This window comes from Odontesthes bonariensis, chromosome 1 (assembly GCF_027942865.1).
Source record: "Odontesthes bonariensis isolate fOdoBon6 chromosome 1, fOdoBon6.hap1, whole genome shotgun sequence".
NCBI lineage: Eukaryota > Metazoa > Chordata > Actinopteri > Atheriniformes > Atherinopsidae > Odontesthes > Odontesthes bonariensis.
The window spans coordinates 26131257-26146860 of NC_134506.1; the positions used below are offsets into that span (position 1 = coordinate 26131257).

Consider the following 15604-nt stretch of genomic DNA (forward strand, 5'->3'; position numbering starts at 1 on the left):
TTAACTGAGGGGGAAAGCGATCTCAGCTCCTACTTTTAATTTCACAGTAATAACACGTGTGTGTTCTGTTTGCCTCATACAACCGAAGGGGTACTTCCTCTGGTTGAGGCCCAGTAGCGCACAGCCTCAAAACACCTGGTTTTTAACTTCCTTTCCCGTCCTGTAAAGAACACTGCGGCGAACAAGCGGCTTAACGTACGTGCGCTATGTCATCCAAACAGCTGAAGATGTACTTCCTTGCTTCCTTAGATTTCATTCCCGTCTCCGTCTCGTGCTCATCTGTTGACTGTAGAACAAGAAAACGTTTAGTTTTAGGGCCTCGGGTGGGAATTTGGTGGAACAGCTGCTGTACTCCCTCCTACTACAATTATACTAGGTCATGTTCTTATGAACCGAACTTCTAATGTTTGGTGAGGGGAATTGAAAAAAAAAAAAAAAAAAAAACTTTGGCAACCAAAGTCTACAACCGGTAAATTTCTGTACCACTGAATCGTAAACTGATAAACAGTGAGCGTGACTAGGAGATAGTGACGTTTTTCTTTCAAACAAAAAGAATCTCCATTAAGATTTGTATCTCAATTCAGTCACTGCCTCTTTATCATTAACTGCAAGCACCGCTTGCCCGTGGAAAGGAAGAGAAAGAATTGAACATCGGGTTAAGAGTTGACCTATGATATTCACCTTGAAATGGAACGCTGACTATTATTACTCGTATGGCTTATTAGATTAACATTGGCTTTGGTTATATAGCTCCAACATTTAAAAGGCTCGAGATGTCTTTGTTCTCATATTACTATTATTATTAGAGAGAATCCTTTCCCTCATAGTTCACCGCTGTTGTTCGCGTCACAATGCCCTGAGGGAGCAGTGATGTAAAAAATGCCCGGAGGCCAGAACAGCTCCGGTTCAGTGGGACTAATATGGCTCCATTTAGCCTTTTCAATTTGAACTCGAGGACACGCGTGACCTTTTTCTGCACATAAAGTATGTACTACGACACACTGTCATTTAAAGCATTGGGTGTTCAACAACTTATAAGAAAGGGAATAAGAACGTATTAAGGTCTATAAGTCTCATTAGTCTGGGTTCTTTTTAGATGTACTCAACTCAAATCTATCCTGTTGGCCAAAACAAGAGGAGGGATTTGTTGGTTTTGAACAAGTAGTAATACGATGCCATATTTCTGAGGCGTGTAAATACTCCTCACCTTTATTCTCCATGCTGCATAAGGCGAGTCCAACTCTTTGCAAAAGAATCTTGCCGTCTTTGTGCCCACATTCAGCAAATGCTCTCCTGGCAAACCTTGAGTCTGAGAGATGTAGCGAATCTATTGGACAAGGAGAGGGGGGGGGGCGACAAAGAGGACGTTAACAAAGGAAATATCTTGTAGCCGACTCTCGTAAAAAAGTTTGCTTGCGTTAAACCGCTGAACACCCCCCCCCCCCCCCAATTCTGAACATGCCACAATAAATGTTTTTGTCACTGGTGTCTTCTTATTTCTTTCCTCCGTCGCTCTCACTCGATGACAACTTACAAAGTTATTCACCTCGGCATCGCAGTATCAACTCTGCGTTTGGATGAGTGCAAAGTGCAAACAGCTGAGAAGACCTGTAAGATGGCTCGTTCTTGTGAAAACTCTAGAGCCAAATAGGAGCCATTGTGCGGAGTGCAGTTCGAGCTGATGATCTCTGAAAGATTTCACGGTCTGTACACGTAAACTCTGATAAAGAGGAACACTTTCAGTGCAAAATGCTCTCCTGGAGAACTATGCCAGTCAGTCAGATGCTGTGGGGCAAGAATGTCACACACGGGTTTATTAGAGGAAAGAGCCGAGAAGCCTGGCTGACGTCAATCACGCCCAAGTGTTAAAAACAACAATCATGAGAGATTCAGCGTGGCAAAGAAGCGGCGATGTGCCGAGGGAATGATGAAGATCACAGAGGAGCCATCACACAAATGCCTATTTAGCATTTAAGAGATGAAGAGAATACTAAAAATGCAATCTGAAGCCAACTTTGACAGTTGTGAGGCAGACGTATCTGTGTCACGCATGTTATTTAATTGCAGAAATAATGTTGTGGGAAGCATTTGTCAATTTGCTCTATTTAGCTTTAGTCGCTCAGTGCAAATACTGCAAAGTGTCTGTGTGTGCGTAGGACGTCCTGTTCATATTAGTTATCTGCTTATCATAATGCTTAGAATATTACAATGCATTCCCTGGGGTTAGGTCGTGATGGCATGCAAGATGAAACCTCATTCGTACAGAGATTTGGACGGGATATTAGAAATCTCCAAGCACCCCATGATTACACTATATATCATGTCACTGTCCATTTCGCTTTAGTCACTTTAGAAAATGCTCCTTCCAAGTTATTTCCCCAAAACAGGCAGATTTACGTACCAATTTCTTTTTTTCTCTTGCACAGCCTGCCATTCGCTGCTTTTCATAACACAACTTGGCATTACAGAACATTCATCCAACATCACCCTGACAGCCGCCCCCCCCTTCACGTCCATGACACCCTGCGGCTGTGCAACGTCACACAGATGTGCGGGGCGGGAAAATTCTCTTGGCCCGAAACACCTCGGTTTCCTCGAAAGGACTGTTTGCGCAGGGAGATTTGAAACAAACTGGTGCAAAAGCCACGATTCTGCAAAGTAACTGCCGGCATCCAGCGAACCTGGAACCTTCTGCAGAGCAGGCAGGAACTGAGGCAGCTTTTATTTTGGGGAAGGCCCGAGATAGCAGTCAGCACCCTTAAAAAAAGAAAGCTTTTCAAAGCAGCTGCTCACTGTAACAAATGAGAGAGAGAACATCTCATCCTACAAACACACAGTTATATTCTCCTACACGTTTGTGACACTGGGGCACAACCGTGCAAGCTTCTAAAGAGGATCATTCCTTCCTCAGCCTTCACACTTCTAACCTAAATAAACCTAAGTTGTTGTTTGTTTGTTTTTTTAATTTCTTACATACACTGGCCCGCCAACATCCTCATATTCTTATAGATTCTCTCATTCACAGGCTTGGCAGTGTGCCAAGAAGAAGAAGAAGAAGAAGAAGAAGAAAAAGAAGAAAAGAAAGAAGATAAGTAAGCTTGTGAACTTACTGCCATGACTGCAGCACCTGCACTGTACCTTAGGAAGGAAGGTGCAGGAAGGAAGTGTAAAGAGGACAAAAACAAACCTTCAGATGACAAAATTATAGAGGACAGAGTTCACCATCCTCAGCTAATGTGATAGCCAAGAATAATGAGCCCCTGCCTGAACCGCAGGGTTCGTCACATCAAAGAGATGAGAAGTCTTGTATACTCGTGCTGTAAAAGATGGTGTGACTGGGGGGGGAGGTCGAGAGCGCAAGGGGAGGAGGAGCCAGAGTTATAAATACAATATGCTGTGTGGGATGGAACAAGACCCCATGCAGAAAGATAAGTAGAAAAGGGGCAAGAAGGGTGGCAGCAGTTTAATGAGTTCCAGCCAAATCGACCGGTAACCCCTGGATGACACCTCACACCCGCAGTCAGCTGCTCACTCTATTACAGGAAAAGATCACTTATGATTATTCATATCTTTAACCTTTCAAACTCATTATGTTGTGCTTGGAGACGCCAAGAAACGATCATACATATACAAAAGGACAGTTGCGTCAAGGCTGGAAAGAATGTGTCTTTATTATTTGATGCAGACACTTGAACAATCTTTTGGTTTCCGACGGAGCTGCGGACGACTCAGAGGCTGCACATAAAAGATGGACCTAGCCTCTCTATGCGAAAAGTGAAACCTGCGCAAAAGCGCCATAAATCTGCATTGTGCATCGAGGCAAGCGGGGGCCTGAAACCTGTGGTTGCAAATAGAAGTGATATTGGATAGCAGTTACAGGAAAACATTACCCACATGTCCCCATTGAGGCCTAGTTCACACTATCGTGGATATTTTTGGCCAAGTGAATCTTTTTTACACAAGAAATGAAGGTTTTGGGCATCCCACCCTCCTCACCGTTGCTTTGTGTATTGAGCAAGAGCTGGAAACCACGATGATAATGGCGCTTATATACCAGTCTTTCTGTGTCCGACTAGGTTTGTTCGCTGCATTCGGCAAAGCTGCGGCACCTTAAAAGTTTTCGCCAAAGGAGAATCAGCTGTCCTTCTCTTGTAATGTGACGAGTCGTTAATGTAAGCTATATCGCCGGCGTCTGGCCTGGCGTGATTATTTCAGCGTGGAAATTTCTGCACCCTCATCTGGATGCATGTCTTTTTTGTTTTCTTCTTTCTTTTTTTTTAACAGGGATCCAAAATTGGGATCTCATTTACAGTGGAATGAATGACAAAGCTGAAAGCTGTGACTCAGTTTGTCAGCTGTCCATCGGAACCACATCTAATCGCAGACCGCTAGTTTATGTGACGGTGGCTACATCATCTCTTTTATAGAGCGCTTTTATAAAGTGTTGACTGAGAAAACAGATGATGGACATGACGACCTAGTTGAAAGAACTTCAGCTGCTCCTGTACATGCTAAATTGCCCGTTCTTTGGTTAATTCCAAAACCACATAGATCTTGATTTCATGCCAGTGGACAAGCCTTGACAAGGAGAGACGTGTGGGGTGAGTGTCACAGCACAGTTCAGTCACAAAAAGCTGCTGTCAAAAAAAGAAGACGACACAAGAGGGATCCAAACCATCTCTCAGAGGCATGGGCACTAGGGGTTGTGAGGCAGTCATCACAGAAAACATCCAGGGCTTAAAACCCCCCTGCGGGTTTTAAATTCTGTCACCAGTTTATATACGGTGGGTTCTGATTTCTGTCCAGTAAATACTACCATTCCTCACAGTCCTTTCCTCCACGATTCCTCATGATACTTTTCAATGACACTCCACACTTATGTAGACTTCTAGCGCTCTTGCTCTCCCCAATTCACACTCATCACCTCATCAACATCAACTCCAAACAGTCACATATTAACCCCCCCAACCCCAGAAATCTATAAAGCAGCTTTGGGACATGCAGACTAGTTCCTTCAAAAACAGATCATTCATATTTAGACTGGTGCCACTGTACTAGAGTCAAATCTCCTTTGGAGCTGTTGCGTTATCTCTGCTGTCACAGTTCGGGGGGGGGGGGGTGTTGAAAAATGATGCAAGGGCATAAAAATACATTGCTGTGAGTGCAGCAGTGCCGAGTGCCGTAATGTAGGGTGCTGCATAGGAGAGAAGGGATCTGTGTTGGCAGCAGCCTTTGAGTAGATGGGGCTCTGCGGCAGGGGGAAAGCCGCTCAACATAAGTCCAGATCAGTCTGGTCCAGGGAACACACAGTCAGGACTCCACTGGGAAAGGGAGGGGAGGCATCCAACAGCTCTCAACAGACATACCATCAAACACAAGAATATATCCTTCTGCTCACTGTAACAGACACCAGCTGCTAAAATACCCATGGTAGGTACAGTATGTCACTACGAAACCATTCTGTGCTAAATTTTCCTTACTGTAAGTCACTCGAGCCAACTATCTCTTCATAGATTAAACAACCTTCTCAATCTTGCTTTCAATTTGTATTTACACTTTTTAAATTTTTTTTAAATCTTTTTAATCTAATCTAAATTTTGAAAAGTATACATCATGACGACGTTATACTTCTGTCCTTGCCTCAAGTCGTTGGCTCTAAACTCTGCTGATGAGCGTTCCTTCCTGCGTTCGACTGTGCAAGAAAATGAGGCCAAAAGGAGCAGTGAATCCAATAAAAAACTTCAACAGTGAGCTACAGAAGGGCAAGCAACAACAAAAAAAAACAGAAAAAGAACAGAAAAAAACTAAGAAAAACAAAGACAGAGAAGAGGATGGCTGCTTCAGCAATGTAAGGATGGAGTAGGGAGGAACTGGGAGGGGACTGCCTGATAGAAGAAAAGGCACAAGATATGTGTGTAATTTCAGTGAGGGGAAGATCCACTGCTTCCCACAGCTTCCACTCTAATATGATGCAGGGGGGAGAAACGGAATCGTGGATGGTGAAATTTAAAGTAGCCGGTGCTGAGTGAGTCACATGAAAACCTGGAAAACATGTGTGAGAGGAGCACATTGCAGGGAGGAAGAAACACTAAAACCATGCAAAAACAATGAGGCAAGAGCCAAAGGCTGTTTTTTTTTTCTTTTTGGTTTGTTTTTTACCTGGTCGTACTCCAGTGCCCCGGGGTAAAGAGGCCAGCCAAGAAAAAGTTCAGCTATTACGCAGCCTAGAGACCACATGTCTATGGCTTCACAAAACGGCAATCCCAGAATAATCTCTGGAGCCCTGTGGAACAGACAATACACACAATTGTTGTTCTGTAGGAGCACAATGAGAACATTTATTGTTTAAACATTCAAACGTGACATAATGCTGAAGGATATACAGTTTTACTTGAAACATATCTTTAGCAACTCATCGATTCAGCTTTTCAGAGAAAATAACTTAAGTAGAAAAAAACAAAAAAAAGCAGGTATTTTCAGAGTTATATCCGCATATTTAAATAACACCTGTACCAGTAATTCATGCACCTATAGCAAATTCTGTTTTTCTACCATCACAACTCATTCATGTGTTTTGGTCTTATTTGGCTCTGTAAAGTAGCACTGATGTCCTGAGCAGATAAATACCCATTTTTAGCAATGCCTAGCCATTTCTGATGTTGGCCACTCAGATGGGATTGTGTGTTACATGTGTAACCCATCCAAGTGACTTGTAAGCCAGTGTTGTGTATGTGCTAAGAGTGCCAAGCGTCAGCGGGCTGTGCCAGTGGGTTAGCAGGTCAGTCAGACGGAGATCAGAGCTTTGACAGGCTGTTGTGTCCTCTCCAGCTTGATAGAAAGGAAGCACAGTCACTACTTGGCCTACTTGCCGACTCAGTGTTCATAGCAGCATTGTAATACCACATCACGGGAACGGCTTGTTGAGACGAAATGCCCGCTAAACACGCTAACGAAGTCTGTGATTAGGACATACAACATAAATTAAATAAATGAAATAAATGAAAGAGCACTGCTTTTCATCTTGGATAAGATTTCTGCCCCAAAATGACCTCCAAGCAGGGCTGCCCAAAAGACTGAAAGATGATCCTTTGGAATAGAGTCACTGTTCTCCTCACAAACAAAATAACTCGATTACTTGTCCAAATGGCCACCTGGATATTAAGCCTATTGCTCAGGCCTAAAGGCCCAACTCACAAAACCCTACATCCCGTTCTACGAGTGCCGGGATGAGCTCCAAAAAAAAAAAAATTAAAAAAAGTTAGCCTTCCAAGATGTGTGCTGCATCCAATGAGGGTCGTCCTACTTGTGTCACAGCCAATCATGCTTTTGCTTTGCCAAATTAAGATTTGCTGTGATGTAACCTCCAAGATAAGTGAGGACAAAAGGATCATCTTAGAGAGAGACACAACATAATAAAAGAAACCTTTTAAATAACTACAGATTCTTATTTTTTTTTCAAATGAAGAATTATGTCCTATACTGGTATAAGACGAGGTCTAAGACAAGCTTAAGAGCGGGTGGAGTTTTCCAACATCACTAAAATTACACGCAAACAAGGATAAAGAATAAATCAACATCACCGTTTATCGTCTTGCTGTATCAATATGCGTGTGAGATCTAGGCATGGGCCGGTTACCGGTTTCAAGGTATACCATGATATTAAAAAGTCAAGGTTTCAAAACCACTAAAATTTTCTGTCATACCGTCACTGCGGTACAGGCACCTGTACGACACTGCACTGAAACAACACAGGGATCACGTGAACTTCCAGAACTCGTTGACAGAGATTGGCAGAACTTTGGGGAATTTGCTGTCGTTTCATTCACTGGAAGTTGCTTTGAGTTTGATGAAAAGCGCTAAATAAAACCGATCTATTATTAGTATTATTATTATTATTGCATCCTGAAAGTAATAAGATAATTCCCAAGTGTGTCCACTGAAGCACACTATTTCATAACTAATGGAAAAGTTTTTTTTAATTTTTCTTGTTTTTAGATACAGACATTCAAAATACACATTTTAGAGCTGTAATCATAATACCGTGATACCGTGATATTTTTGCCTAAGGTTATCATACCGTCAGAATCTCATACCGGCCCATGCCCAGTGAGATCATTCGGTGATATTCATTTCACCATCCTTTGACTCTACATAAATGACACTGCTGCCCAGAATAACAAAACCCTAAATTTACACGAGTGAGAAACTTGAGCGATGGAGTTACATTTCATTTCCGTTCAGCACATACACGCGACATACCCTGAAGAAAGCCTTTTCCGGCACCGAACAATCCAGCGGTTTGAAATAATCTAAAGAGCGAAAGGGGATCCCGTGTCGCGGCAGATTGCTCACATGGCATCCCGTGTTTGCTGTTCAACAGAGTTCAACTTACCACACAAGAAAATCTTCTGCTTTCGCAGTGAACTTATTTAAAGAGATCCGGTAGGCAACTCTTCCACGGCGTCTTTTGCACTCATATGTGACTCAAGCATGTGAGACGTATGGACAGCAACAGCGAGCCTGAGCCCTGGTACATTTTTCACCCGGTAACGACAAATGCGAGCAACAGTCGGCGCATTAGGCAACATTACATCAGAAAGGCAACCACACAGTTATGCCAGTGATTTCACCTTCACAAGTATCTCCTATTTATAAAGAAAATGACTTTCCCTGGGGGAGTGGGGAATGAGAGGCCACATTCTAGGGCTTGGCGACTGGATGAATATATAGGCTCTCAGTGATTGGCTAAATCCACTGGCAGCTGGTTTTGCAGGGGCGATATTTTGATATTAAGAATTTGCCGTTCAATGCATGACATCACGGACATGTGGCACGACAGGATGTCAACTGTACGAGTCTCACACCTACTGTGTTAGCGTTAGCAGCACTGCAGCACATGTCGGAAGCTGGAAGTCACCATATTTGGACGGGAAGGTGGCGCTGGAGAGTGACACTTAACAAGCTGTCAAATATAGATATCTTTGAGGAATTTGACATCAATTGAATCGCTTTCAAATCAGAATGAGTGCATGTAGCTGATGAAACCTTAATGACCTGTGGGGAAATTTTGCAGACACAGTATTTCATGAAAGAAATAGAAGCTTCTTATAACAACACTGAAGCTTGGACTGAGGCATGTTTTGGAGACGGCGCCCAACACTCATCAGTTATATTGCACTTCCTCATCGGCTTAACAGCTGACTGTGGATGACCACATCCATTTTTTTTTTTTTTTACGACCTATAAATTGACAGGACTCCACTGTGCGTGCGGCACAAATAGCTCCGTAAATATACCAGCAGTTGCTAGCTGTTGGACTGCGGAGGCTAATGGAAATTTTTTAAATATTGCACGCCCTACAAAACATCAACACAATCAGACATTTGTCAGGAGGATAAATGGATATATTGAGGGACTGAGCGGCGCTAAAGGGTTTATTAGATCGGTCTAGTTCTTAAGAGGGGACTACATGGTGGTGCGATGGTTGATACCGTTGCCTCACAGGAAAAAAGTTCCTGATTCAAATCCCGACCGTGGCCTTTCCACGTCGAGTTGTCCGTGTCCTTCTGACCAAAAACTGATCATCTCTCACTGGCAACGACAGCAAAAGACCAAACTCATTTATGTTAGTAAGATTCACTGGATTAAAGTGTTTATGCAGGCGCCGACGACCTTCTCTGAGCAATCCTTCCACAATCAAACCAAGTGCTATGACTATGAAAAGAATTCAATATTATGACCTTAGAGAGGATATTTGTTTCACTCTTTTTTTTTCCCTACAAGAACCTGTGTTTTTAATAGTCATAGAAATCAAAACCTAGACAGAGCAGGGAATAAAAGCCATGTTAATCTGTTCCTGGTCAGTATACTACAGATTACAACTAAAATTTAAGTGAAATCGGGGACACACGCACAATCACAACAGAAATAAGGAGAGCAAAACAGAAAACAGCCAGTTTTCCCAGTTATCCCTTTCATTTGAAGGGATAAGTGGATGTTGCTATGGTTGCACAGCTCCGTCCTAATCAATGCAAGTAAAGCGTCACTGTCATCCAATGAAACTGAACCCGTTTTCCATCCTGAGGATGTGACGTACGAGCAGACGGACCAGTAAATGATCGAGGGGAAGACGCCTCGTGAGCGTTAACGGCCACGTGCAGGAACCACAAAAGAAGAGGACGTGCACAACAAAGAGCCAGGTGATAGACTGGTACTCCAGTGACATGTAAAATGAGAGGACAGGGTGGGCACGGAATGACAGCCAGGACAGCTGGGTTTAAAACAGGCAAGAGTGAAACTATCATAAGCAATGACGCGATGGCCCAAAGCTCCACCTTAACGGGAGGCGATTTATCCAAACACAACTCGGGTTTTATCGTAACTCAAAACAAAAACGCGATATGATTACACTTTCAAAGTTTGTTCAATGGAGTCGATCTGATTTTAATGCTTTAGAGGACTGTAAATATACAAAAGCTGATTGTGTTTATCTGCTCAGCCACAGCACAGAGGGATGCATGTCAGGTCTGCTGATTGCAAATGAATGACTATGAAAGAGACACGAGTCTTCTGCAATATCACTTTCTCCTCACAACCTCAAAGGTTTCTGTAGAGCCTCCTGTGAAACGTGTGAAACACACGTCTGAAGGAAACACAGAATCTTCAAAGAACTTTCTGAATCCGCCAGCAGTATTTTCAGTTCCTTTTTTAATCCCTCCAGTTCACGGCTCACTCCTACATATCTTCAATGTTTAAATCGCTCCACTTCAAATGAAAGTTCCTCAAAGTTAGAGATTTTGTGAATAAGCTTTCAGCGGTTATTAATAGATTTTATGAGGGAATTTCAGGCCGACTCAGTGGAAAACATTTGATTTTTAGTAAAGTCACTAAACAAGCTCCGCACTGGCTTCTTTCTTTCCTTTTAAAGAATCCACGTCTAACAAATCCTCGAGTACAAATGCTGAGCAAAACTACTGCATCAAAGGCAGATCCTGCGCCGAGGCACCACCGTGCCAAGTATCGCCTGCCCACGCTGCAGGTACGACACCACGACGGCAAATCCCAAAATGAACCCCAAACAAGCTGGAGCATTGATGGAAAGTTTTCATTTGGAAGAGGCCGAAACACAAAGGTAGCTGCTTCCCTTCAAGGCGCCCGTCTCCCTTTTTCCTGCTCAAAGATCCTTGATCATAAAGATGATAAAGAGTGAGACAATGTTATAGTTGTATGACCAGTGCAAACAAGGTTATATGTATGCACAAAATTTGTTGACTCGAGAGGGTTTGGAAGGACAAATCAAACATTGTAAAATGATTTAGCTGATCTGTTTTGATTTCCGGCCAGTGAACGGACAAACAGTGAAACCAGTTTGCCTTCCTACTGCTTCTCACTCTGCATTTCTGCGTCTTCGTTATTAATCCACTGGGTACTGCTGACTTTCAGTGTATCCCCGGCTGCTTTGGAGCAACAGAAACGGGCGTTTACATGGAGTGGATTTGCTCTCGAGTAAAGCCAAGCTTTAAAAACAGTGGCATGTATCGCCCTGTCCTCAAAGTAAATACAACCAGCTTAGCCGTAAGACATGAGGCAAACCCCTTTCCCAAACAGGAGTGCTCCTTTGTTATGCAGAACATTTATCAGTCTTTTTCCAAGTTTTTCTCATCAATGAAAAGAAGAAGAAAAAAAAACTGCACTTCCACAAGTCTTACGGGTTGCAATAACAGCAGAGAAGAGAAATTAAGTCCATCTTTATTCTTTATTCATGGCCATTATCTCAAAGTCCAGAAATAGCCCTGTGATCCACCCTGTTCTGTCCTCAAAGGGAGGGACAAAGTGTAAAGTTCTCACAGAAAAGCAAATAAGGATGGCTTCACACTGAGAGGTAGTCTTGCCGTTTGCCACCGCATGCTAACACGTCTTTAAATCGAAAGGAGAGCGAGAGAAACTCAGCTGGTCTCCACAACAGTCGATATCAGCTCAGCCATAAAGGAAAACCTGCAGCATGGTGACTCCATGTTATGAGAGCCTTACTGCATCCCCCCCTTCCAGGAACTGTAATTCTACACACTCAGGGCATCCTGCATTATTAAGTGCAACACAGAGGCAGCGTAGCAAAGATAGGAGGGAGCATGTGCACTCTGATCTACTCAGACCTTAGATTATAGATACAAAGCTTTAGACACATTTAACTGACGTAAACCACTCGATATGCTTACATGGAGCCGGGTGGGAAATCCTCAGTTGCTTTGATGGGAGACAAAGAATTAAAAAAATTAAAAATTAAAAAATTAAAAAATAAAATAAAAATTAAAAAAAAAAAAAAAAAAAAAATCGGCCATGCCAATAAGGAAAATTCTTAGACACAATGAACTGCTGAAAACTGACAAGTCCACTTGGAGGGATTTTTTTGAATGCTGATGCATAGAATTTAATCATGTACATACAAAAATGAGTCAGCTGTAATACAAGTAGAAAACACACACTTAAACCAAACATATAAACGGCATTGGGAATAAAAATTAAAAAAAGTAAAGAGCTGCGAGCAGCTCAGCCCGAGTTATGAGAGATTAGATTTCAAAGTGAACACGCATTTTGCACAATAACCACTCCTGTCCAAAGAAAAACAAGAACTCAGACTTTCTGGTATTAGAAAGGTACTCTTAAACTTCAAGCACTGTTCATTTTCCCTATCGCGTGTGAACAGATCGCCCATCGGCTCCTACGGGCACACTGAAAAGACGAGCGTTTGCTGTTAAGCTGTAGATCCCTGTTATTAGTATTAACAATATTCCTGCGGAAACCGCCTGCAATCAGGTGGTCACCAAGCTAACATTTACACATATCAAACACAAAGCAACAAATAAAAAACGCTCAGTTTAGCAGAGTTGACAAAACACTCATCATAAAGGGATCCCACAGCTGATGAATGCAGCAGCTTAAGGTATATACACGAACACAACCATTTCAGCATTTTCACAACACCAGTAGAATCGTCCGTTGCAGACATTATGAACAGTTCTCACAGACACGTGACGCCCGCCATCAACAAAGAATAGGAAGAAAAGAGATAACAGCGAGCGTTTTTTTTTTTCTAAACCTGCGAGCTCATAACTGAGATGATACAGAGTTGTTCATTCTCATGTCAAACATCACGTTACAAGTCATTTTGCATAGTCCAAAAATCAGTAGAAATACATGACATCGCCCGCAGCCAAGCTCTCACATCTTATCAATAAATAATTAGATGCCACAAAAACAGTTCCATAAGAACTAGCAATGATTCAAACTTAGCTATTTGCCAAGAGAAAAACTGCAAGCCAGTGCAAACTGGTTCATCCAAATGAAGAGAAATACACAGTGCACAGTTCATAAGGAGGAGATGCTTTTGTACCCCCAAACAGAATAAAACTTTAAAGCTCAGGGGGATTACTTCCTCACAGACATACTTTTCAGGGAAAAGTGAATCTTTGTCCAAATATTCTATGAGTTAATACAGCTTAAGCTTTCATCGACCACAGACAATCTAGATTAGACGCATTTCCAACTGAAATCTGCCTGTATCAGTCCCACCAGTCTTTTTCATATATATGTTTTCAGTGTTCCAATATTCCAAGCAAAGAGGGGTATTTGTCCCCAAGGTGGCTTGCGATTGGCAACAAGATTAGCTCAATTTAAGAGGCAGAAAACAGCATTCACTGATCTCAAGACACCCCTTTAACATTGGAAAACTGATTCAAATTGAACCACAGGTTAATGGAAGAATGTAAAATGTCGTTCTTGCGGTGAAGCTGTGAGATTTCCAGCTCAGCTGACTGGGCAGACCTGTGTGGCAAATTACCAGTGGCCACCAGCCAAATGCTTGTAAACTGTGGAATTGGCTAAGGGGCTCTTGTGTGTGCAAGAAGTTATTGGTTAAGGGTTGGTGATGGATTTGAGGTGTCACAATATTTTGTGTAGTGCGCAATATGAAAACACGCATAATGCACATTGACATGTGTAAACCTAAACAGCTGACGTTGTCGAGCCGGTTGACCTTGAGCGAATAAGTCAGAGCTCTCCGGTGTTTCAAGCCGTCCTTATTTCATTTTGGCTGCCTATGTGTTTCACCATCTATAGAAGTCAAAGCACACTGGCCAGCGTCCCATGAGCTATTTTAAGCAGCCCTCCACTCTCAGCCTCAGCAACGATCTTCCTTCACATTATGCTCTGCATATTCCTATCTCCAAAAAAGGGGTACAAGCTACAGAGGGGCAACAGCGCTCTATTAGTGCGATGTCCTTATCACAATCTTGTCCGGAGACGTGAATAAAATCTAAATCAATAATACTCACATAATTATGTATTGGAATTTCTTTTTTTTTTTGGGGGGGGGGGGGGGGGGGGGGGTTGGGTGCCGTCAAGCAAGAAGACTTTGATTTGAGTTTGTCTAAATGAATACTGAAAGAACCTCGTGTGAGATATAGGTCTTTAAATAACTAAAATTTACTAAGCCATGCAAGTAAGCACGAGGATGCCGTCCAGAAAAAAAGCCGATGGGTGCGGTGTGCCTGACAGGTGGTCTGCCGACATTTTGCTGATCTATGAGGGCCGCGCCGGTTCAGTGCAATGATAACCAAAGCAATCTACAAAGATCAGTGGCAATTAGCAAAGAGGTGCGAAAAGCAGAACGGTTGATAAACTAATGAGGGGAATTTAACAACAAAATATATAATTCTTAAACCAAGAACTTCTACTTTCGCATACTCTTTATAGGACTTCAATTTTCAGCTTAACAATATTCAAACTTCTCACTGGGTTTCATGGTTCAAGGCTAGGAATAGTATACCACGGTGAGGAGATTATTACGTCCTAGCATTAAAATAAAGCCCTCAATTTCTGAAAAAGACTTTTCGATGCTTATTTTGAGGTTGCATACGTATTCAGGAAAAGATTGACGGAAACTGTAAAAATGCCCAGAGGGTTTTCGAAGGAAACACCCTCTGCTCATGAGTTCTGGTACAAACGTGTCCCCGACATGACTGCTCACCTTGGCAGTGACTAAACAACTGAGATGGCCATTTCTACTTCCAGAGAATAAATATGATTAATACTCGCTGCAATGAAAGCATAAGCACAATATGTCCTTGTGAGGGGAACCCAAGACTTCTCCCTTTTGCTCTGATATACGGCATAGGGAGATTTTTTCTTCTCGGTTTGGCTTCCTTTGGAACCCATTATCGTGTGCAATCCTAACGCAGCCTACACGTCTACCTGCTGACAAAGGGTTTCACATAAACTATCAAATTATCAGATTTGAAAAGGGCGATGTCTCCCGCGCAGTTCTTGCTGTTTTCCTACATAGGCTCAAATTAAAGCCGAGTCTAAGCACTTGAAGTGAGACTTGCACACTGCTGCCTGTTCCTTAGGTGTGGATCCAACCCCTGGCTGTAAATAGTCAAACATGAAAAGGAAAATTAAAACGCATAAATACAGTTCTTCTGAGGCCGCTTCTCTGGCACGGAACAAATTGATTCTAGTGGCGACAGACAAAACCCTTTGTAGTCATTCAGCATTTCTGATGTGCACTGTATCAAAATACACGACCACGCAAGACTTGTGAGAAACC

At 42.6% G+C, this 15604-nt stretch overlaps 1 protein-coding gene across 3 annotated transcripts in view; it reads right to left on the reverse strand.

Annotated features, from left to right (window-relative positions):
- The window catches only part of hipk3b (homeodomain interacting protein kinase 3b), a 41047-nt gene that overhangs the window by 12860 nt on the left and 12583 nt on the right, over positions 1-15604 (reverse strand). For all 3 annotated transcript variants that reach the window (XM_075462232.1, XM_075462216.1, XM_075462224.1), the window contains exons 3-5: positions 6160-6283; positions 1208-1327; positions 200-286 (exon numbers count right to left, since the gene is read on the reverse strand). In XM_075462232.1, the coding sequence (XP_075318347.1) occupies positions 200-286; positions 1208-1327; positions 6160-6283 (331 nt within the window). The remainder of the gene's footprint in view (positions 1-199; positions 287-1207; positions 1328-6159; positions 6284-15604) is intronic.